The sequence below is a fragment of the Falco peregrinus genome, chromosome 5, assembly GCF_023634155.1.
Source record: "Falco peregrinus isolate bFalPer1 chromosome 5, bFalPer1.pri, whole genome shotgun sequence".
In the NCBI taxonomy this organism is placed as follows: Eukaryota; Metazoa; Chordata; class Aves; order Falconiformes; family Falconidae; genus Falco; species Falco peregrinus.
This window is the reverse complement of record NC_073725.1, coordinates 25,878,441-25,902,901: the sequence shown is the minus strand read 5'-3', so window position 1 is coordinate 25,902,901 and position 24,461 is coordinate 25,878,441. Positions and strand designations below refer to the sequence as shown.

General features: G+C 38.9%; 1 protein-coding gene across 6 annotated transcripts in view; it reads right to left on the bottom strand.

The window, feature by feature from the left end:
- Positions 1-6,398: 6,398 nt before the first annotated feature.
- ICE1 (interactor of little elongation complex ELL subunit 1) overlaps positions 6,399-24,461 on the bottom strand; it is a 39,246-nt gene continuing 21,183 nt past the window's right edge. For 2 of the 6 annotated variants that reach the window (XM_055804402.1, XM_055804405.1), the window contains exons 13-21: positions 23,625-23,977; positions 18,290-23,023; positions 17,169-17,231; positions 16,358-16,526; positions 13,094-13,254; positions 10,573-10,763; positions 9,024-9,130; positions 8,212-8,310; positions 6,399-7,297 (exon numbers count right to left, since the gene is read on the bottom strand). In XM_055804402.1, coding sequence (XP_055660377.1) covers positions 7,116-7,297; positions 8,212-8,310; positions 9,024-9,130; positions 10,573-10,763; positions 13,094-13,254; positions 16,358-16,526; positions 17,169-17,231; positions 18,290-23,023; positions 23,625-23,977 — 6,059 coding nt within the window. In that variant the 3' untranslated portion in view covers positions 6,399-7,115. Of the gene's footprint in view, positions 7,298-8,211; positions 8,311-9,023; positions 9,131-10,572; positions 10,764-13,093; positions 13,255-16,357; positions 16,527-17,168; positions 17,336-18,289; positions 23,024-23,624; positions 23,978-24,461 lie in introns of those variants that run through there. The other 4 variants (XM_055804403.1, XM_055804404.1, XM_055804406.1 and 1 more) reach the window with 4 other exon arrangements.

Sequence of the window (24,461 nt, the reverse complement as noted above, 5' to 3'; positions counted from 1 at the left end):
GTGGGGGGAGGGTTGGCCAGGGCGGGCCAACCGTTGCTCAGGGACTGGCTGGGCATCAGTCAGCGGGTGGTGAGCAGTTATATTTGGCATCACTTGCTATTTTTTTTTCCTTTTGAATTTCATTCCTCTTTCCCTCTCTCTCTCCTTTTTATTACAAATATGTGGTGGTTATTATTATATTTATTTTTATTTCAGTTATTAAACTGTTCTTGTCTCAACCCACTGGTTTTACCTTTTTCCTGATTCCCCTCCTCATCCCACCGGGGCAGGGGGGGAGGGAAGTGAGCAGGGAGCTGCATGGTGCTTAGGTGACACCTGGACATGTTCACACCTCTTGATGACTTAACTGGTTGTCTGCATAATTCGGCTCTCTATTCTCTTGTTTGGGTCAAAAGATTGGTTACATTTTACCTACTTGTTCTAAAACAAAAGTAATTAAAGTTCATAGGCTTATGCTAACAGTTACCCTAACTAGGCTTAACTCATGCGAGCTGCTATGCAATATGATAGAGAAAATACCTGTCGCAAGACCTAAAGAAATTAATTTGTTTTAAAATGTTCAAAGATATTTTTTTCTTTAAAATAACAGTCTGTTTAATTTTTATTACTTTGATGACCCTTCAGGATATAAAAAATGTAGACATAGATTGCTTGATTTTTCTTAGATATTCGGATCTTATATCATCCCAAGATGATATTCATGGCACTCACCTGCCACTCAAGTTATTGAGCCCAGCACAGACAACAAGTCAACAGCCTTGTTGTGATTTGCTTTATAATGAAAGAAATAGCCACAAAGGTCAAGGGTAGGTAGGATGAACTTTAGACTACTTGTCTGGAAAATGAACTGATCTAACTAGTCAATGTGATTACAAATATTTGATAATACTCTTAGAAATTTGCATTTTTTTCCTGCAGCTCTAGGGGCACAACACACTTATGCAGAGGTGACACCTAGTCTGTCAAGTGCCATATTTGTATCTATAGCACAAAACAGCTTGAAATTTCTTTTCAAATATAGGAGGTGTGGCAAAAATACTGAATGTGAATAAAATAAACCCGGTATATATGGTTCTTTGACAGACAGACCTCTATTTTTTTCATTAAATACTGTTCCATTAGCTTTTTGTTTTGTAAATTAAATGTGGTATGGAAGTTATCCCACAAACCAGGTAGATTCACTGCATCTTTCACACTTCCACCACACTTTGCAGTTCAACACACTTTCCATCTTTCACATGCACACAGACTGCTTTTTGTAAAATGCTTGCTGTATGCAGGTTAAGTGGGATCTGTGGAATGAAGGATGATGTAATCCCTTTACAGTTGTGACATCCTAATATACAATGGATCACAACAGGGTTAACAGATCCACCCTGCTTGCCTTTTCTGCCTTTGACTATTTATTGTACAGTCTCCTGAGAAAACTGAAAGCAAATTTGTTCTCTGGGTTATTTTCTAGATGTGGCCTGTTGGTTCACAATGCTTTATTACCTCTCAAGGTTAAGCCTCAACAAGAGGATAAACTTTACATATACAGACAATTGCCATTATTTGCCCTAAATAACAAAGAATGGAGAATTTACAATCTTAGGTATCAGAAATAAATTACTATATGCTATATATACACCCAAAAGCCTGCCAAGAAATGCTTTGTATCGCTCTGTACTCTCATCAGTACTGGCTGACGGGTTATATTATATATTATATATATAATATATATATATATTATATATATTATATATTATTCCAAAATAAACACAGGCTCTGCCTCGGGGTTCCCGGGTAAGACAACTTTGTTGCTGTAGCTGCAGCGAGGAGGCAGAGCGACAGAAGTTCAGCTCTCCATTCACACTGGCTACTACTGGAGTAGTAGGGCAGGTGCACATTTACAGCTCTTTGAAGGAGCCTGGCCTGGCAGAGCCATGCCTGCACAGTGGGAAGCTTTGCCACGGCAGGTGCACCCCTCTGGGTGGGACACAGCACCCTGTGGCGTTGCCCAGCCTGGCCCCCGTGCTGGCAGCACTGCTGCACCCTTGGCCACTTTTGGGCCCACCGAGTCCTGCTGCCACATGTTTACCTGTTGCAATCAAAACCAATTTCTCCAGCAGTGTTGGCTCAGTTAATACATGTTTTCAATTTTTTTCCATTTTTAAAATTATTTATTTACATAATAAATTAATTACACATGCACATGAAATCGCGAGTTCTATGTTTTTCTGCCCATCAGAATAACTTAAAGTACACTCATTTAGGGAAGAAGGCATTCATGCTGCTTAGCTGTGGGAATCTGACTTTCTTGATGGAGAGACAAAGAAAGCAAAAGAAAAATCTGAAAATATTAACCCTGAGAACCAGAGGGATGCTGGCAGGATGAGCATAGCACCACGGAAAAGGATCAGTACTGGGAAGGGCTCTTTGTGCAACGCTTTTGACTCTACTGTTGAGGCCTTTTCACATTAATTTGAGCTATGAGTAGGTATTATTGTAACCGATCGAGTACACTAATTGTTTGGCTTGCACAGGCTGTAAGAGCTGACCCCAGCCTGCTGAAGCTGGGCTCTGAGTATGTCTGTGGCACTGAACTGAGGAGGTGGTAAGATAGCTTTAAGGTTTCTTTGACTGTTAGGGAAAACTTCACCATTTTTTACATGAGTTGAAAATGACCCCTGTTTTTATCTAGATTTTAAGGTTAATCAGTGTTTCCAATTTGAAACTGGACACTGGATGAAACACACCTTTCTCATACACTTTGTTTCAAAGTTATTAGGAAAACCCCTATGTTCAGTGGTACTTTGAGCAAGAAATTAGTAAGTACAAGGTAAGCCTACACAGGCCACAAACCAGTTCTCAGATTCCAAATACATTCTTTAAAACATTTTTTATGATATGGTTATTGGATCCATTGTGGTGCATCACAAATAAAAAAAAATGGATAGTAACTTAAATATGGGAAAACATAGAAAGTGAAAAAGAAATGAAGAATAAACCACAACATACAGTTTCTTATTGATGAGGTAAGAGAACTTCAAGCTTTATTTTTTATCATCTTCTACACAGAACTGAAATTGAAGTAGTTTTGAATATATGGACAATCACAAGAAGCTGCTTTGAGTTAAATAAAATAATTTTACCTAAAAAAAGTTTTCTATTTTATTAAAATAACATTACCTTCAGAATCCTCAGGGAGGCAGCACTTGCTCATCTTTGTACCTTCACGGCTAAGTCATTCCTATACATTTTCAATTCTTGGACCTTGTCTATGTGCTGCCTACATGCTGTTTTATTTTCGGGCTTTAATATACTGTGAATCACATAAAACCTCTGGTGGGAGAAATCCTACCAGCTTGCAGAGAAAATCTACCAAATCAGAAAATAATATGCCAGATCTACAGACAGGCTGATAGCGTAAGAGGCATCCATCTCTGTATTTGTGCTCATGTTTGTTATAAAGAAGGGGTATATGGAGGTCCAAAGAGATTCAGAAATTACATTAACACATGTAGAAATCTTGTCTTCAGGCAGAGATTTGCTGTTGGGCCAATATTCCAGCAGTGTAATGAAGCTGCCTGCCAATATCACATCACAGCCGAAGCAGGGAGCAATTACACAATCCCAGAAGAGCCCTAACTGAACAGAATACATTTGTCCCCAGCATGCTGAGATTTTAAAAAACCAAACCAAACCAAACCAAACCAGTTATTTCCTCTGCAATCAACAGAGAATCCACCATCATTGACAGCTCTCTGGAGCCAGGCTCATGGCTGTGTATGAAGCCCAAGGAGATAGGTTGCACCAAGTACCAAGCTGTCTCCTGCTTGATATTTAAACCATGTCTGGATTCATTCTCTCCCAGCCAAAGCATGCCAACAAAATGCAGGTTTTATTGGGAAGGCCCAGGCCGTTTTCTGCAGCAGACATTTAGACATCCCCAGGGCGATGTGGCAGCACAAGGAATTGCAGCCACCTAGGACCAAAATTCAAAATAATATCAACCCAGGCCATCTGCATAAATATATCCCTTATTTTCTTTCTGGCTCCCGTTAAGCACCTATTTGCTTCATTACACTCCAGAATGTTCTTTGAAAAAAATTCAATAAAGTGGGTTGCATTGGGTACAGTAGATGGGCTCAGAACACCCAAAAGCATTAACATTTCATGGATCTAGAAAACCTTGAACAATTAAACAAGGTTCAGAATTTTGCAGATGGAGACCTCAGCCTGGTAACACTGGCGTTACAAAGCCTGCCTCTGAAGAAACACTTTCTCCATAGTCTGAGAGCTTTTTGATAGCAGTCTCCAGCTTTTCTTGAAAAGTTAGGGAGGGTTGGAAGAATGTGAAGCTGTATGGTGATATTCCAATGCGATTTAACCACGTAATTTCATCTCCTTGAAAACATATCTGGTTTCCCTTTGTACATGCAATTTCATCAGTTAAAATGGAGAGCAGAGCATGTAATTTCATTAGTCATTTCAAACAGGAAAACCTGTGACTGCTTTGGCTTTTTTAAAGTGTCTGCTTCAGCAATTCTTTTTGTTCACTGCAGGCAGGTGAAAGCAGAAGCTAGGAAAGACATTACATCAGTTTTAGAGGGTTTGATAAAATAACTAGAACTTAATTTTAAACAATCTGAGGTTCAGACCTTTCTTTTTTATCAAGACAAACCAAGAATGAATTCACACCAGAAAAGATTTGCTACTATACCTAGAAAAGTAGAATCATCCCAGAAAATAATCGCATAACAGGCCAACAAAAAACAGTAGCTTAGCTCAAAGATGCTGCCTTTTGTAGAAAAAGAGTTAAAAGGTATCAATAAAACATATAACTTCTAAAAGCATATATAAAAGCTATCTATGTCCCAAATTAGTATTCCAGCAAAGGACTGTATGTCTGAGCGTACAGTGGAATGACTCTGCCAATACAGCATGCTGGGATACAGACACTAAGAAAAGAACTTCTAGTATAAAGGCAGCTATAGAAGTAAAATACATCAATCTGATTTTTCCTAGAATAATTTAATCCAGGATCCTGTTCATCTACACACAAAGTTAAAAGTTAAACTGCTCCCCAGTATTTACAACAGGCTTCTCTTTCTGGAGTACATCTGTCAAATACCTGATAACACAGCTATGAAGTCAGAAGCCTGTAGTACAGAACTGTCCCCAATAAATAAATGATTGCACATGTCTACTGCTTCCTTTTATTTGGGTGGGGAGAAGCACTAGGGCCGAGTATTTTAACCTGAGATCTGTTGTAACGGCTAGCATTTTGTCTCAAAGGGCCCTAGATTGCTGACATTAATCTCTTAGCAGTTGAGGCGGCTTTTCATGTCTTTGTTTAGGAATAGAAGGCGGCACGGAGCAAGTGAAAACCTGAACATTCTCTGATACACATCGTTTGGGACAGGCTACATGGTCAATGTTCATGTGAGAACACAAGAAAGCAAAAAATCTACAAATACTGATAGAAACCTCAGAATCCCTGTTTTAATGGACCAATTATTTTACACAAAATAGGATTTTAGTATTTGGAACATGTACGTGGATGAGAAATTTACTTATGCAATTTCTAATTAATGAGGATTATACAGTTAAAACTTTACATATGATGAAAATAGCTATACTTTCGTCACCTATTTCTGGACAGCAACATTTTACAGCTCTTTAAATACTGTAAATTTGACAGTGTGCGTGTGAGGTACAAGTGTTTTTATATGAGTGATTAGTGTTTAACAGGTATTAACTATTCTGCTTTTGCTTATTCATATGCAGTTTGATTGGACAGTATTGAGAATTAAAATCAAGCTCACATTCCAGTACATGAAAAAAATACTCATACAGTCATATTAGTAGAACAGAAGATTTTTTTCGTGTAAATGGCTTTGTGGGTGGTTTTGTTTGTTTTTTAGTTTCCAAATGACTATAGCTGTAGATTTTTGGTCATAGAAAGCTCTGGTATTTCCCCAGCAAATTTCATGTACTTCAAATGTCAGTGTTTTATAGAAATTCTAAAGGCAACAGGATTTTCTGTTTTGACCTTTTTATGATCAAAAAAGGAGAAGAGGCTGACACCACATTAAAGGCCTGGCAGAGTCTGGGTCCCGCTACAATGAGAAGCCGTGTTAGCAAAGCTCGCCTCTTCATATGGTTACAACCAGGGGGTGGAAAGAGAAGTTTTCAATGGATTTTTAAGACTAACTCACTAGCCCCCAGGGTATACCAGAAAATTCTGGAGAGATGCCACATACCCTCTTTCCAGTGGCCAGAACTGCAGTGTTATGGGCAGCTCATTCAGTGAAATGACCTCATAAGCAATTTCCTCCTGCCCCCCGCCCCAGCAGCATTTATATAAGCTAGAAACAACGGTTAAGTGCTATTTAAGACCAACAAGGACACAATGGAGTTTGCTTCTTTTATTACGAAAGATACAAAAACACAGAGTGTAGTGAAGCTATCATTAGAAATGTGAACTTTTTTTGAACCAACATTCTATTTACATACACAAAATTCCCCAACTGGAACAACATCAAATGTGAGACACATTATCAGAATATACCATATACACAAGTTCAGAGATTTAATATCTCTGTTACTCTATACATGATTGTTACACAAGAAGTCAATTCCTACCTGTCTTACACAACTATTTTAAATTAAGTTTATGAGGACTACTCAAGCAGAATCTGGGCAAAGTTCTGCTGTTTGAATGGTTACTTTATAAATACAGTACAAAATCACAGAGCTGGCTTTTCAGCCAGGCTCAATCTTCTGTGGTGTCAAACAGTCCATGCTCCAAATTGATGGGAGTAAAATAATGGAAACTATTATTTATTTTTATTGACATCAAACCAGAAATACCTCAGGCATCACAAATGTACTGGTTTTCAGATCACTGATCAGCTATTAGGAAAAGCAAGTCTTTTTATTTATTTTTTTAAAACTCTTCCCTCAAACAGAAAAGCCAATTAAAATACTTGAGCTTACTTTGTGTGAGCAGACATTCTGTTAAAAGAATAAAAGCGGACACACCACTTTGTATTGTTTTTAACTGGAACCAACTACTGCTTAGTAAAATAAGGCACTTCTTCCTTTAGATCAGTCCACTTCCCTACATTTTAGTTTAGCTCCATTTTACACAGACAGGTGATTTCAGCTATGCCACTTGTGACAGCAGAAGGGATGTTGTTAAGAACTGTTGCTCTCCAAGCATGGATGGTCTCAACAATACCTTCTGGATTGCTTGCACCCAAGTCACACAGTGAATATACAGCTGCCAGCTGCACACCCCAGGGAACACCTGCGAAAAGGTAACACAAATCAGCTTATAGATGCTTTGATATGCAATAAAATGGTGTTGGGAAACCTGAATCTAAAGAAACTATCAGTTCAAGAACTGGAATTAAAATACATCAGCAACAGGGATGCCTAAAACCAGAAAGCAGAGAGATGACAACCTGCACGCAAATTGCCCAACATCTGATTTTATACTAGCCCTTTCCAGTTCTCTAAATTCAGCAGGTTTTCAGTATTCAAAGGGCCTAAAAGATTTGAGCATGTAGTCGTTTTACTCCAATTAAGGGTGATCAGACTTTCATGAAGTCAGGTTTACACAGTCTGAAATAGAGACAGACATATAGCACTCGCTCGGAAGAACTTGAGATTGCAAGGAAAAGCAGCTATACAAATGGTTCAAAGCAGCTCCCTAACATCAGCCAATGCTTCACTGCAAAATGTACTTAACATCCAGAATAACTGAGCAACATAGATCTCTGCTGCCCTAATTGCCTTGTATTGTCTCAGCCAGGAATTTGGGCTTCTTGCAACCCTCTCCCAATACAACGATCCTGCTAGGAGCAAGCTTTGGCATGAGCTGCTCAGGTAACAAATTAGCTATTACTGTTCAAGTGAAGATGGCCCTTTAAGTTCTCTGAGGCTGATGTGCTGTCACATGCAGTGTAATTCCAAGGTGGCTGAAACTCTCTCAGAATTGTTCTGCGTCTCTAACAGAAGGTAATACACATGCTTCATTAACTTTGGAAGAGAACGGGACTCGAACTGAAACCTGTTTGTACTGTTATGCACCAACAGAGCACTGCACAAGCAGGCTGTTTTGGCGTGTGTGTCTCATTTTGTGCATGTTCTCCTTACAGAACAGAAGGCAAAACTTCACACTGCAGATGTTACAGTAAAGTTCCTCTAAATAAACATTACCTTCATCTTTTGCATGCCGTACAAACAGTCCAATTACAGAACTGACATTCTTCACTGCAGCAAGACATCCTTCCTTCAAACCTATTTGGCCCAATCGACCTGAAACAAAAAAAGGTTACTACATAGTAACGTTTAGACAGTCAACTTCCTAATTTTCAGACTTGCCAACTGTCTGTTGAAGCATCTTAAATCACAAAAACTAGTCGTTCTTGTTACCATGTTGTCTTGGGAACAAGAGCTGTCCTGTTCCTTTTGTGACTAAAGGCCCCAAGCCATTGTTCGTCAGATTGAGCCAACCTCCTGCAGGTTTACAATTTCTAAGTATAAAACTCTCAAAGAACGCAATCTCTGTTTAGCAAACAGTATTATATAGCCTACATACTGAAAAGATCTATTGAAGTTTTCTATTTACCTTGAATGCCATCTAGATCCCAAATAAATGAAATCTAACTTAAAATTGCAGGAAGAGGTATTAGTTGCACACAAAACCTTATTTTATACACTTTGCTATAAAGTATATGTAGCTACAGATATCTTCATTTTAAATACATGAAACATGTTGGTATTTGTTATTGTGAAATCAGAGTAACATCTCTCAAAAATTAAGTACATACTTTCTACAGGCTGACAAACAGAAAATATCTGCATAGGACTATAAAAGTTTGGCTTTTAAGGTAAAATTTGTGAAGAAAGTGGAGACAAAAAAAAAAAAAAAGGGCAAAAATACTCCAATTCACTTTCCAGGCAGGCTGACGCTTTCAAAGAACATACTTACACAAAGCAGAAGTTCAACAAGAATTTGGATTACGTACCAATTAGCCTGAGTGTCAATGCTATAACACTATCAGGAACGGATTGAGCAGTTTCATGCCCCTTTCTCTTTTTTATCCATTTATCCATGGATGGCCAAAGCACTTTGCTGTGGAAGACAAATTAATTTGACAATCTGGTACTGCATGAAGGGGTGGTACAATATTCGTACCATAATGAATGCAAATAGTTCCTTTGTTTACCATGTATTCCCATAGCTCCACTTGCACCTTTAATTCACCTTCTAGGGAAACTCTTTACTATTCCAAGCATCCACAAATCTGAACAATGTAAAGGTTTTAAACCCAAGTAATGAAAGCTAAATTTCTGGTGCAATCACTCTTCTTCAGAATAGTATTGCTGTTCATCTGCCATTCATTTCCCTGCAACGTTCTGCACCTCTACCTAAAGTCAAGAACTTACTCCGCTGACTTTATAGATGTATATGAAAACACATTACTTTTAAATGTCATGCTGAGATGTTACGCAAGCTTCTTATATGACTGAAAATTCACAGTTTGCATGTTACAAGTAGGAACTGATGCTTGTTTTTAAATCTGAAAGAACCCAATAAGACTTTTTTAATCCTCAAAATGATGTTAATAAATCTAGTTAACCTGTTACCAGCAAAACTCCACACTATCAACTCTGTATGGCTTAGTTAAAATGACATACCTTTCACTGAAGCTAATATGTATTCATTTCAAAAGTATGTCACCAAAAATAACCTCCTATTTGAAAGCATGGAACTTGTATAAAAGACTTGATGATGATCATACGTTATTTGCATTTACTTTATACTCAACAATACTTTATGTCGTAGTTACACACATGCCGTACTTTTGCAAATTATACTTGGTTATGTAACCTCTGCATAAAAAATGGGGGCTGCCAGAGCAGTGTCAGTATCAAAATGAAGTCTTTCAAACCACGTTAATTGTGGTAGCAGTCCATGCACTGGATTACAGGATTCAAAGAAAATTCAATACATTGAACCTCAGTATTATAATTATTTTAGAATTAAAATCAGACTGAAATTGGTATAGTACACTAATAGTCACATTTCACTTTCAGTGCTGAAGGAGAGCTATTTACACATCAAAAGTTCCACCCTCATTTTCTAGTGATGGTGGGGAAGGGAATTCAACAGTTAAATCCAGAGGAAGACAACCAATCATTTTGCTTTGTTGACTAACAACCCACCTGAACATTTTCCACAATTGTCCACATATACCTATTTTAAAGCAATTCTTTATTAGAACAGTTCAAACACTGTTAATTTCTTGGACCAGTACCATAACATGCTGTATTTCCTCATTGATCGCTCATTCTGTCTTAAAATAAGGCACACAAACACATTTGTCTAGGTCTCATCAGATTAAAACGTCCTCATTTCTATGTTTCTATGCAATGGTTTACTATATTAAAAGCTAAGTCACAATGTCTCAAATTTGAAAGAAAAAAACAAACAAACAGAAAAACCCCAATACCAAAACAAAGCACAAAAAAACTACACAGGAAAACATGTGAAAGAACTGCTTGCCATCATACCTTATAACATTGTCATGTGTCCAGTCCCACTTCAGGTGGGAGCAGAGTAGATCAACAGCAAATACATACTGCCAAGCATCTTCACTCAGATCTTCTCCATATTGCTCACTTAGCTGGAATTCTATTTTTGGACATGACTGCATTTCTAAAAGCAGGTTTGAGACCATAATACCAGCATCTAAAGAGGAACTCTGGAATTTTAGAAGGTGATTATCTTAATGCATGAAACGTTACCAACCCAGAAACAAACTTTTTACATATATTTGATTATGACTGTCCACAGTATCTTACACCATAAATTCAACTTCAGGTTTGACTTAACACAAACAAAAGGAGTACATAAACCAAAATCTTCATGTAATCAGTATTTTTCTTGAGTAAAAGGAGAATTTGAAAAAAAACCAACCAAGCAATAAAACTCACAAACCCTCCCTCTTCTCTCCTCTCAGGCACCCTCTTCCTGCCTCCTACAATTTGATGATTTTTTTTTTGACCTCATTCATTGATCTCAGTGAAGCTTGAATGTCAGAAAAGTGTTTTCCAGTGCAAGAAGATTAGACTAATCCTGCTCACTTTGTAAGTTGGTTTTGGTTTGGGTTTTTTTTTAATTATTTTCTGATGCTGAAATCTGTTACTGTTTGTTGTTCATTAAGGGCTAATTTCCAAGCAAGTACTCCAATAGCTGAGGTAGTAATAACTGAAAGCATGTCATGTGAAACAATTCTGTTAATTAAATAGCTAGGACAAGCAAGAAAGTTTAAAAACAAACATCCTTTCAGTATCTGAACGACTACAAAAAAGTCTAAGCTTATCACATACACACTGTGAGTGCTTAGCGTATCTTCTCCGTACAAAAGCTCGTATAATTGGCAAGTGCTGCAACTCTGCAAGTCACTGAAACGGCATAATTTGACCAAGAAATAAAATACCCATCCAACATGAGCTTTACTTGCATAAGTAGAATAATTGTCTCAAAAAATTATATGTATGACAGACTGTCGACCACCATCCACTTGAAATTTGTCCCTGTATTTCCACTTAAGTAGAGTACATCTTACAGATAGGATGATGTCACCTGCTATCATCAATATAGAAATTCCCGAGATCCTTCTCTCTAGCTGCAGCAGCTCTCATATTTCATAAGGATCCATAAAGGTAGGCACTGTGTATGCATAGAATTAGTATTTCCAGGAACATTTACTGAGACATACATGCAACTGTCAGCATGGGACTGAAAGTTGTAACCTAATAGAATGAAGAATACAAATTCTTTGCTAAACGGGATTGCATTAAGCTTATGTGAAGAAATGTACCCTCTGAATACCAGAGCTTAGTGCTACATCACAACTGTGATGTAATCCAAAGAAACATATACAAATCCATGCATTCTTAACTCACTCCACTAAATCAGGAGGTTTAGAGGGGCTGTAATTCCAGTGGTAACATACTAAATTCAGGGCTGGTTTTGAATCTAAAAAAAAATTTTAAAAAAATCATCATGCTTCTTCCAGTGGGTACACCACCTAAAGCCTATGCTGACAGCAGTAAGCCTAGCTGCAGTCCCCAAGGCAGCTGTGGAGCAGCACGTTTGGATGGGGAATAGGTGAGCTATGAAACACAATGATTTTGTTCACTTGGTATTTACAGAACTATAGCATTTCTACCAGGCAAGCCTGGCGCTGGTATGCAGTTTTCAAAACTCCTGGGGCCCAAGCCTTCAAGCAAATCACAAGCCTGCTACACACATGCCTCCTCCAGAAGCAAAGTACCCCTAGCTTTCCATCTGCATGATGTAAATTTGCTCCCACTGACATTGTGTGTCTCAATTTTTCCTCTTTGCAACATCCTTTTCAGGATGGCAGTACGTGCCTGCTGAAAACCGACAGAAATTAAATGACTCATCCAAGGGCTCAAAGACTTGAGGTCAAATTTCAGAAGTCCTTAACACTACACTGGTCGTCCTTCTTCTGCCATCACTACACTTTTGTACTGATGATGCCAATTGCTTATGAAATGAATTGGCTGATTATTGTTTTTTGGTGATAGATGGGTATTTACAGTCTACCTCGCAGAAAGATCATGAGTAAAAAGAGACAGGCTCATCCTGAAATTAACTATAATAAATAATTAAGTACTACACAGAGACAAACCCAATACATATTGAAAAACCCCAACAACAACAAACCACCTCAAAGAACCTCAAAGTCACAGTTTCATAGAGGGACAGAATTCCCTAGTCCAAGAACATGCCAGTCAAAGTATAAAAACTGTTGACTTTTCATGTTTAATAGAGGGATTAGCATTTAACAGGGAAAACCAGAAAAGTGTTGTATTCTAGCAGGGTCTAGACAACCCGAGGGCAAAGGCCTGAAGCAACACTGGTTGTGGAACTGTAACCGACGCCACGGCAGGGTCACAGGGTACCTCCACACCCTCCCCCAGTACGCTGCTTGGTTTGATTCGGCCAGCAAAGCAACCACTGCAGACACAAGCTGCCACGGAACACAAGAGCAGACATTACCTGTTCCCAGCTGAGATAAGCGCTCATACAGGCCAGCATCTCGCTGCTTGCACTCTGCCTGACAACTAATTGCATAGCTTTGTTAATTGCACCTTGGAAGACAAATATGTCAGACCATATGTTTGTGATAAATAAAATCATTTTTTCGGCGTCTGGAAAGTCTAAGAAGAAAAAAAACAGAACAAAGTAAATTTTTAACATTTTTAAAAAAAAAGAAAGATACTTGGGCATTAAAAGCTAGTACGCTCTTCAGCAGGTTAACTGGGAAAGAAGGCATAGAAGTCACATGACTGCAGCCCAGGGAAGGGGAGTCATACTAGCACATCTCAGTCCTGAGATTAAATAAGAAAAAAAGGCTCAAGAAAAAAAAATAAAATCACCACTTCAGCTACCACCCCCATTGTAATTTTATTCTTTTTTTGTAAGGAAAAAAAAAATGAGAAGGCTTCATTGGACTTCAGTGTGCAACAACAGTGCAAAAGGACCTATTATTTTGCATTTTGAGGTTGGTCCCCCCCTTCATCCTTCTTACTGCACTTTAGTTCACTAAGTAGAGTGGTCTTGGAGCACTGAAACTGGATTCTTTTAGGATGAAATTAAACTGGAAGATGCACTCCAGAAGCCTACCTAATATACTCTAGCCACAAACAAGCACTCTGATCACTGGATCAAACCAGTGGTAGTCCAAAAGAAAAAAATACTCCCGAGATGTGTAATAATGTGAAAATCAGGTCTTCAGCAAAAATCCACAGTGCTTGCTAACACTTTGCACCCATACAAGCACGAAATCCACATGAAAAAAAATAAACTTTGCTAAGAACTTTCACACAAATGAAGTATGAAACCTGATGTCGCTTAGCGATTTTCCCAGACTCTGTCAGGGAAATTATATGTTATACAAGTTGTAAGTGAGCGCGTAAGAATGATGCATGTCAAAATTTTTATTTCCACAGACATTAAAAAAGTGAAACCTCATCCATTACATTAATTCCAGTCTAGTATCTGACAACTACATGTCCAGAACTATACGAGTGAGAGAGGAGAGCTCCAGGCCATCAAAGGGAAGCTAACAGTCCCTTCTGAACACCAAAGCAGAGATCTTCACAGCAAAAGTATTACGATAAAACATGAGCGTGTAGACTGCAAGCACTAACAAGTAAATTGGAATAAGCGAGAAGTAGATACAGCTTCTGTGCATGAAATGCAATACTGCAATACATATGCCTGAAATACTACTTCTACTATAAAAAGCTACGTGTCTTCCCTCTTCAATTCAGCATAACTTCTACATTTTTAGAAAGACCTTAAGAACTAGACAACATATGAGAATACATCAAATCAAGAAGCTTTAATGGATTCACTGAGCATAAAGAATTTACAGAGTTCCACCCAGTCTCCTGGATGGACCTTCTCTGCTTTGAAACCCCTCGTCACATAAGAATGAACTTTTTTTTTTTGTCAGAACAAGGACTGTTGCTAAACTAGAGTTATCTACATGCTGCAACTTGAATTGCCCGCCGATGAATTTGGAATGCTTGAGACTCACCCAGTGATGAGTAAGAGTTAAAGGGGCATCAAAAGAAGACAAGTTAAAAAAAAAAAAGGGAGGGGAACAGAGGAGGGGTAAAAGGAAAAATAACAAAAGAAAAATAACAATTTAGTCATTTAAGTCAGAATATGTGAAAGAAGAACAGAACAAAAAAGGACAGACAAGAAGAGAACAGATGACAAGTCTAACGCAGTGGTACTGACTCTTTATAGTCAATTTGGCAATTGTGTAGCTAGCACATCTCTCATGCTTCATGTTGGCATAATTCTAATAGGAATTAATATATGAAATTACATGAAAAAGAAAACCCTAAAAAGAATGCATTGTAATCAAACAAAAAATAAACATATTTTAACAAAACTCAAACAACCCTTAAGATGTATTTACAGCTATTCACACTCAAAATATAACAATAAAAGCAAAGGACAACCACAACAGGAATTTATGCAGTTCGAAGTATAAAATAGAAAATCATTCAACAAAAATCTGCATTTACGTACTGAATTTTGGATCTTACCCAAAAAAAAGGAGGAAAAAAAGGGGAATGTTTAACATGTGCAAGAGCTCACAAAAAGGCAGAGTACCGAGGTACTGCAAATGAAAGGCTTAACCATTAATTTAGACTAAGAGAAAGTACCTGACAAGTAATAGTTTCTGACATGGTGCAGCACTGAAACTATTAACATGAAAAAAGTGAAAGAAGAGTTATGATGGACTACATGAAGGACAGAAAAACAGCTAAGAAAACAGGAATTCCAAAAAGAACCCAGGAAAAAAAAAACCAACCAAACAAAAATATTGCAATCCAACAAAAAGATAATTAAGAACAAAATAAAATCCCAATCCTTAATAAGATAAAAAAAAGAAAAAAAGACAGGGATGTTATATAGAAAACAACCAACCACTAAGTGAAGCAAGCAAAAGTTGTAGCATTTTGCTCCTCAGTGCTCTTGAATTTTAAATTTCAAACACAGATACCAATACACTGTTTTGAGCCCTGGACAGCTTGGTATTTTCAAAACAAGCAAAGTCCTTCCAGAACTAAGACAGACTCTTAATTTAGCACAGTGATAGTATGTATGTATGTATGTATGTATGACCTTTGCTACTGGGGGGGGGGGGGGGGGGGGGGGGGGGGGAGCGGTGAGAAAGGGAACCAAAATAAAAAAACAAACTCTCAACCAAGGAGGACTTTAGATAATGGGAAGTAATAAAACTTTAAGGAGGACACGTTGTACAAACGCACTGGTTTTGATCAAGGTATTCCCCAACTCCTGACACTATTTTAAGCCAATACATGTTTTTAACTCATACTTGCTTTATGAATCAGTGCCTACTCAACTAAAATAAAAAAATGCTACTAAAAGAAAGTACAAAATTCCCTGGAATCACATTATCATTTTGGAGATTGCAAGGCAAAAACTGAAAGCACAGAGAATCCTAAATAAAATATTTATTTGGAAAAATTAGTAGACTACTAAGACCCCAGGTCTGGGGACCAAACCCAGGACCAAACTGACACAGACATATGGAGGAACGGTGAGATGGGAAATTTTTCTACAGTAGTCTATACTTCTGCACTACAGAAAAAAGTTCCAAGGAAAATGTCCCTTTTACAGCATTTTTGTTTGTTTTTATAAACATAATCATTCTGCAACACTACAGCAAAGATACATGGTATATTTAAGATATGAGACCACTACGCCATACTATACCTTCTTTAAGTAGGCTATAGCAGAAAAGGCGGGCTCTTTCCATATCTCCCAGCTGTCGACAAATTCCCGTATAGACTCGACACAGAGCCTGATTGAAATTGTAGTTCGTGGCATTCTTCTGAGCCTTGAGTTTATTGAGAATAGCATGCAGCAAGGACTCTGCTAAATGCTTTAAGGCACAAAATGTATTGTTAGCCTACTATAGACTTGAGAATATTTGGTAACATTATAATAGTATGACAAGTAAAAACCCCTACTATCTTATTTGCAAGCATGCTGTTTGCATACATGTAAAAATGCAGAAAAGTAAATCAGAGGCAACCAGCAAAAGAAAAAGAGTGAGGAACAACCTCCCAGAATAAACATGTCTTAAATAGATGCAGAATAGGGCTACTATTACTTAAAAATAAATTGTTTAGTTATGTGATTAAACACTATCTTCCTCAAACAAAAAGCGAGGAGAGCAATAATGACAGGTAGAGGAACCCCGCTAACATAACCGGAGCAAACGGAGCGCTGACTTGGCTGACCCAGAGCTGCTATAGGAGGACACACAGCCCATTGTCCAGGTAAGCCTTAAGAGATGAGCCCACAGCAGTCTCTCCCCGGATCACTTTACACAATGCAGGAGGTGGGGGGGGGGTGTTACTCTCTACAGTAACATGAGACTCAATATGAGATGCAAGGAAGGAGAATATTGTGACTGTACAAGACTTAGTATAGGATGTTTAGAGGGTGGGCTAAATGTGGGGAACAGAACGAGAGGCTCAGAAGCCAGGTGCTGGGGAGGCTACAGGTTTAGACTGGGTACCTGCAGATACTGGGGAGCCTGAGTGTTGGCCTCATGAGGAACCAGAAGGTCCAAGCCAGCTACCTGAAAGACCGGGGATCTGAGGGTCAGATGCAGGTAAAGCCATAGCTCTGGACCAGCTACTGGAGAGATGCGTGTGCGCTTCTGTGTCTGCAAGTCTGTTGGTGCTTGAGACAAGTGGGGAGAACAGCAGTCACGTACTGGATATACTGAGTATCTGATGTTAGTTACTGGAGGGATCCATAGTCTGCCTATATGTATGTATGTATTTTCCACTACCAGGCTTTCACCCTGATCAGCCAGAGAAGGAAACAAGATGACGTGTGCGTTGCATGCATGTGTGCCTCTGAGGAGTATGTACTCAGTACGTACTCAGCCTTGCTACTGGCTGGACCTGGAAACATAAAGCTGCTGCAGCCTTCCTTCTTGTTACAGGGAGTTACAGATTTGGCAACTCCTAACAAAGATGACCTGAAAACTTGGAAGCAACTTCTGCAGAGAACCTAATTACATTCAAGAACTGACACGGCAAAATATCATGCATCAGCTGGTGACCTGCTCTGTTGCAGACCACAACTTTTCTATGAGAAAGATGGCAATTTAAGACAGATTTTTCAACCTGGATTCTAAGCAAGTTCTCAGAAACAAATTAATGAAAGATTTTTCCAATACAATTCATTGGAACAACCTGATGTAGAATAATAAAGGTAAACATGGAATGAAAGGGTATGTCACTATTGTATATACAATGTCGTTTACCGTAATTGAAAAAATAAAAAAAGGTAATCGAACCTCGCACTTTTAGAGGAAATCATTCTACAATTGTAAATACTATCCACTACAAGGAAATGATGCAAAAATAAAGTGGCTTACACACACATCAGGAAAGCAAACATATTTACAAACGCAGCTTGGCATCTTGGACACACCACTGAATCGTAATTTCTTGTGAAGTTCTATGTCTTCTCGAGTTATACAAGTTTAGATGTGTGATAACCTTTCAAGACTACCCTCCTGCACTACAGACCGCCTGAACAATTGAGAGTTCAAAGACTACGTACTCATACTCTTTTCATCTGAAATCATTGTTACAACACAAAATCAAAAGTTATGCTACTTACCTTGTTTTTAATACCAAATTCATAGACAACTTCTTTCTCTTCATCTCTCATTATTGGAATCTTTGAGATATTACCAGCATACATATGACCTTTAATAACTGGTAACAAGTCAAAACAGGATTCAGCAATCTTCTTCAATGCCAAAGACACTTCCTGGCAGTCAGGATCAATAGCATTCTTTACTGGTAGTGATGCTTCTACACTGGAACTCTGTGCTGAATCACTGATTTCACAGCTTTTGTCATGGAAAGCCTCCTGCACCTCAGAGGTTGTATTTTTAGTATTTCCAATAGCAGCAATATCACTGGGCTCCAGCTTTGGTGGTTCACTGTCCAACCTCAGTCTCTTTGCACTTCTTGGCATAGACACTGGCAACAAGGTCCGTTTTTCAAGCTGATGTGATGAGCTTGAAAACAATTGCTGATTTTGCATATCTTTGTCTTGATCTTTGCCACTATCGGATTTTAAATTGCTCCCAGTTTTCACAAAAGCAGTTGATGTAGACGCAATTTCTTTGAACCCACCGATCTGAGCCACAGATCCTGGCAGACTTTGGCTGTCTGAAAAAGCACATCGGTTAAGCTGAATATTGCCTTTCAGTATGTTTAATGTCCTTGCTCTGGCAGACAGCTCAGGATACATAGTGTCCAAAATTTTCACAGAGTTCTCCTGAGGAGCACCTGGAGCAGTACTGTCAGCTGCCAATAGAGGTAATCTTCCTGGAACAGGAAGGGCATGCTTTGGAATAGAAGTACAAAACTTCAAAGGTGAGGAGTGAATCCTTCGACCTACTGCCATTTCTGAGGGTGAGGGAGGAGAAAATAAAAGAGCAGATTTTACTGTTGGAGTATCTGTTAATGGAGACATGAGAGGAGGAACAGGAGTTTCACGTAGTGGGGATATCAGGTCCTCAAGAGGGGAAAGCAAAGAGGCTCGACCAGCAGAGGACATCACTGGGGACATGGTACATGCTTTTGGAGGAGTAGCAATCAAAGGCAGTAGCAAGGGGGGCAGAGGAGGACCCATCTCTTGCCTGATTTTATTTATAGTCTCACTTGAGCATTTTGTTGGCACAGAAGTATCAGCATTTGCAAGAACTGGCTGAGTTGGTTTATCTTTGAGAGTCTTTATTCTTCTTTTACCTTGAAACATCCTCTTGGATAGCTTGGCATGCATCACCTGGGCAGCCGTCTTGGTGGAAACAGTCAAGATTTCAGATGGTTCTTGCTTTTTGCGCTTCAATTTATTGCTCTCTTTGAGAGCAACATCCACACAAGACTCTGTCTCCAACATACAGAGCTTCTCAAATACTGGTTTTTGTGGCTCAGAAGGCTGCCTAACTGTCTGACAACTGCCCTCTACAACGGATACGTCTGGATTTGGGAAATACTTGACAAAAAATGTTTTTGTACTGCTACCATCTAGGATAACATCAGTGTTGTTTTCTCCTCTATTGCAATCAGTGCAAGTCTGATTATGCTCTTCAGACATGGTGACCTGCATATCAACATCGTGTAGTAGACTCTGCTCCATATTTGACTCAAGTTTTTCATAATAATTTTCTTCTAAGGAACTGCCAAGTGCTAACATTCCTGTATTTAGTTTACTGGTTTTTATACCCAGTCTGCTAGTTTTTGAGAAACTGGTTAGCTTGTGGCATAGTGGCGATCTATTTTTTGAAGCACTTTGCATCACAGGGTTTTCTTTTGATGTCCCAGTTTTTAACAGATTTTCCACACCATCATTGATGCATTCAGCTCTGTTAGAGTCTACCGTGCATTTGTAAGCACCCTCATTATTTTCAGAGGTTACTAACAGACACTCACTTTTCGAAGAGGCTAAGTCTCCCTCCCCAACACCACTCAATAACTCATTTGCAGTACCTGGAGAGCTGTTAGTTTCACGGTGTGTATCCACATCCACCACAGAGTCTGCTCTTAGATGGCTAACTGCCAAGGCATCTCCTGGGTGCGTTGTTGAAGGAAGTTCACATACTTGGCCATCACCATCAACAACTGCACCAGTTTCCAGAGCACCCACTGCAATTCTCCTGGAAGCTCTCAGTTCCTTTCTGAACACAGGAACACATTCAGAACGTTTTGCACATCTAACTTTTTGTATAGAACAGTCTTTCTCTTCAGATTCATTGCTCTGCTCTGACATATCAAAATGATTTGTAGACCTTTTTATGGCATTTTTCCCAGCTGCCTCAAAACTACTCAGTTCTTTGCTTTCTACCCTGGCTGTTGGCGAACCAGTTCTAGAAGGATCTGTTGTAACCTCCCACATAGAAGTCCTGCATCCTGATTCTTGACAATCAAACTTTTGGAGAAGAGAAATATTCTTATTACAAGAATCTGCATCCAGGATCTGTGATTTAACAGATGCCTGAGGTCCTTTATCTACTGGCTGTTCCTCCTCATCTAAAATTTTCACTTCATTTTTGTGTATGTATCCCCTCTCAGAGCAGTCCAGTTCTTTGCACATGTCTTTTTCAGCAGACAGGATCTCAGCACCCTCTTCCAAGCTTTCTGAAGAACAGTTAAATGCACTACCTGCAACACAATTTTTGTCCCCTTTGCTTTCCCACGTACAGGAAAAAGCATCCTTTTCCGTGAAATTAGTTTTAGCAAAACTGACAACTTTCTGAAGACTGAAATTTATATCAGGAGGCATTGTGGATTCCAAGCCAATTCCCAATTGCACAGAAGAATCTGTTTCTTCAGCATTTATAGAGTCCAACTCCAAGTCCCCTTGAGAAGAAAAAGCCAGGTCACTATTAAAATCCATTTCTGAAGCAGGCTGGCAGATGATCTCTGAAATGCTATTTTTCTTCACAACATTCTCCTCCCAGTTAAACGAACTGGAACAAGTCTCAGTCAACAATTCTTTACTTTGTTTATTTAATTCCCCTTTTATTTCATCACATTTAACATTTTCAATTACCAAGAACTGATTCAGAGGTTTTGCATACTGTGCCTGAGCTACTAAGACAGATTCAATGGTATCCACTCTTTCTAACAGCTCACTGCTTTCCTCTCCAAAATGTTCTGGATTAACTTTGAATTCAGTCCGAGATTCAAACACTCCCAAGTCTTGAGATTTGGACAACCCATGTTCCAATGTACTACACAGGTTTTCAGGTTGTTTTATTTCACCTTTTATTTCTGTCAAATCTAACACAGAGGATTCACACTTAGCTACACTGCTTTCTGTATCAATAATGCCTGCCATCTTCGGTAGCACAAGTATACTTCCCAAGTCTGATTTCCCCTGCAGTAAATTACTAACATTTTCTTCCTGGTGTGGTTTGCCTTTTAAATATACCTCCTCCTTTATATCTACTAATTCTCCATTTTCTACACTATGGCGTAGCTCTGATGGTTCAGCTATTTCTAGAACACTTTCTCTGTTAAATTTCATGGCTAGTTCAGTCGTCTCGGGTCTGGTTATACTAATGTCTTCCGTTCTGAGCTGTTCATCCTCCTTTGGAAAGGCTGACAAAGCAGCCCTCTCCATACCTACACTTTTGTCTATATCATCCATACTCAGTAAATTTCTGATTCCTTCTATAGCAGATACAGATAAGTAATGTTTAGAAACCTTAACAGTCTCTGGTTTGCGTTCTCTGTCCGCTTCATCTTTTACTGTCTGTACACATTGTTTCTCCAGTATCTCTTCATTGTCACGGTTTAATTCAGAGGACTGAGAGTGTGCAGAGATCTCAACAGCTCCAGCGTCTGCCTCAGTCTCTATAATTATTCTCTCCCCAGTGTGCTGCATCATTAGTTCTTTAGGACACTTCACTTCAGGGAAGGATTTTGAACTACTGAAATCAGACAATACATTTTCAGACAGTTCTCTCTCGTTATTTGCCTCTGCAGAGAGTCCTTTCACCTCTATTGCAGCTGTTATTTCCTCTCCAATTATCATTTGTTCTATGTCTTCCCCTACATCACTTGCCATGTTAGTCACTTGGATTACATTTTTTGATTCATTTTCAACCACTTCATTCTGTATCAACACATCAGATTGCTCCTCAGAATCTTCACTTTGAAGCATAATACATTGCTCAGATGGCAAATGAGCAACATTTTGGGGAACAGAAACTGCCCTGGGAGTTTCTCTCTCTCTTGATAATCTATCTCTTTCTGCTTTCATTAATTCACCATGCTTTTCATGTGATTTTTCATAAGCAACAGCTCTAATTAAGATGACATTCTCCTCTGTTTGCTCTACCTCACTACATTTTTCCATCTGATTCTGAGGCTTGAAACTGTTTAACATAAAATCAGCTGAAGAACAACCCTCTTCACTGTGCGTGTCCTCACTATCTCCTTTCTGTTCTTTGATGGCTTCCGATTCATGTGCTGTTGCATCAGTTAGTTCTCTCTTCTCAGTTTTTATATTATCAGAATTCTCCAAGCAATCTTTGTTAGTTTCCATGTTTGTAATTAAAGAAGCAACTTCAGCTTGCTTTGTTTCAGCATCTCTCTCCTCCTTGCTTGACATCATTGGACCAATATGAACATTCTTTTCATTCCAACTTAGGCTATGTGAGATTTCTGCACCAAGGCCATGCTCACATGATCTGCTCTGTTTGCTGCACTCCTCGTCGAGGCTGAACACATCACAACTCTGATCTTGGTCATCTTGTAAAATATCCTCCACTGCAGAAGCACCGCAATCAACTTCTTCATCACTGGAACCTGTGATTTCTCCAAACAATATATCCTTTAACAAAAAATACCAAGTTAATATTCCAAAGCCTGGTATCAGTTTTAAGATCTATTTCTCTAAAAAAATACACTGGTGGCCCTGATATGCAGCAGTTTTGAGAGATTAAGGCTGAACAGAATGATATCCTTCTCCATCACTGTTCTTCATAGCAAATGGAACGTACCTCTGCAAAAAGGCAGAGACATCATTACCTACCTACTTGCATTCTAATATTACTGGAAAACAACACTTAAGTAGGTTCCCCTTGACTTCCAAGCTGTGGGATTTTGCTGTGAAAGCCATACTTGTACCTAACAGGAGTTGGGATTGTAAATCTGCAATACTGGGAAAAGAAATTAGGACAGCAGTTGAAACACGGGTTTCTTTATTTTAAATATACTTCTGAAAATGATGTTCCGTCCCTTCCACAGGCAGTATGCTAGAAGGTAAAAAAGTATCCATATGGATCTCCACAGTCACACAGAGACCCTTCCAGTGCATGAGTAACTAATACTGATACTCAAAAAAATAAAGCTGCCCAGGGATATCAAATAATTATTTTTTCAGTAATTATATGACCAAGTTAGTGCCAAATCAGACACAACCTGAAACTCACCTGTGTAGTTACTGGTGAAAGCTGTACTGGAGAAAGCAAAGCAGGGAGAGGCCTGGCCCAATTCAAAATATCCATCACATTTCCACCCAGGCCCTTCTGCTCCTGATCGGATAAGTCTGAACTGCTGTGTGCTCCATCTGTCTGTGTTATCACATCTACAGTTTTATCCTCACCACCGTGCAGACATTCTTCACTAGTCCTGTTCTCAACACAGTCACCTCCAAAAGGCTCAGTACCTGCTTGAAGTTGCATGGCTGTTACAGAATTTTGCTTTCCAGCACTTTCCAGTGAAGAATACCAAGGTAGCGTTTTGCCATCACACTTCCTGATCTTTTGGTGGATTTGTACAGTTTCTAAGACACAAAAATATTGTTAAGAATCTTCTTACTCCTCCCATTTTTCTTTATAGAGACAATATATCATAGTAATAAGAATGCATTACCATCTTTTCAAGGAATGTTCCCACAGCAATAAGGAGCAGTTAATGCCACTTTCAGAAATCTTTTCCTTACAGAGATCAGATGTTGCTATTCACAAACAAATCTCTATTTCATTTAAAAGGTATACTTATGTGCAAAAGGCTCCCCTGCAAACCATTTTCTGATCTGGATCATTAAAACTATTCTTCCCAGTTTTTCTTATCAGGAAGGGTCATACTGAGTAAACTGAAGGTCCGTACAGCTCAATAATGTATTTCAGTTTTAGCCCAGTAACTGATATTCAGGAAAAGCAGGACAAGCATGCAGTGACATTCCCCACTCAGGCTATAATCCTCAGCTTTGAGCCCACAGCTGCACGTGCAGGCCAGTTACAATTATACCCTGCCATAAACACAAT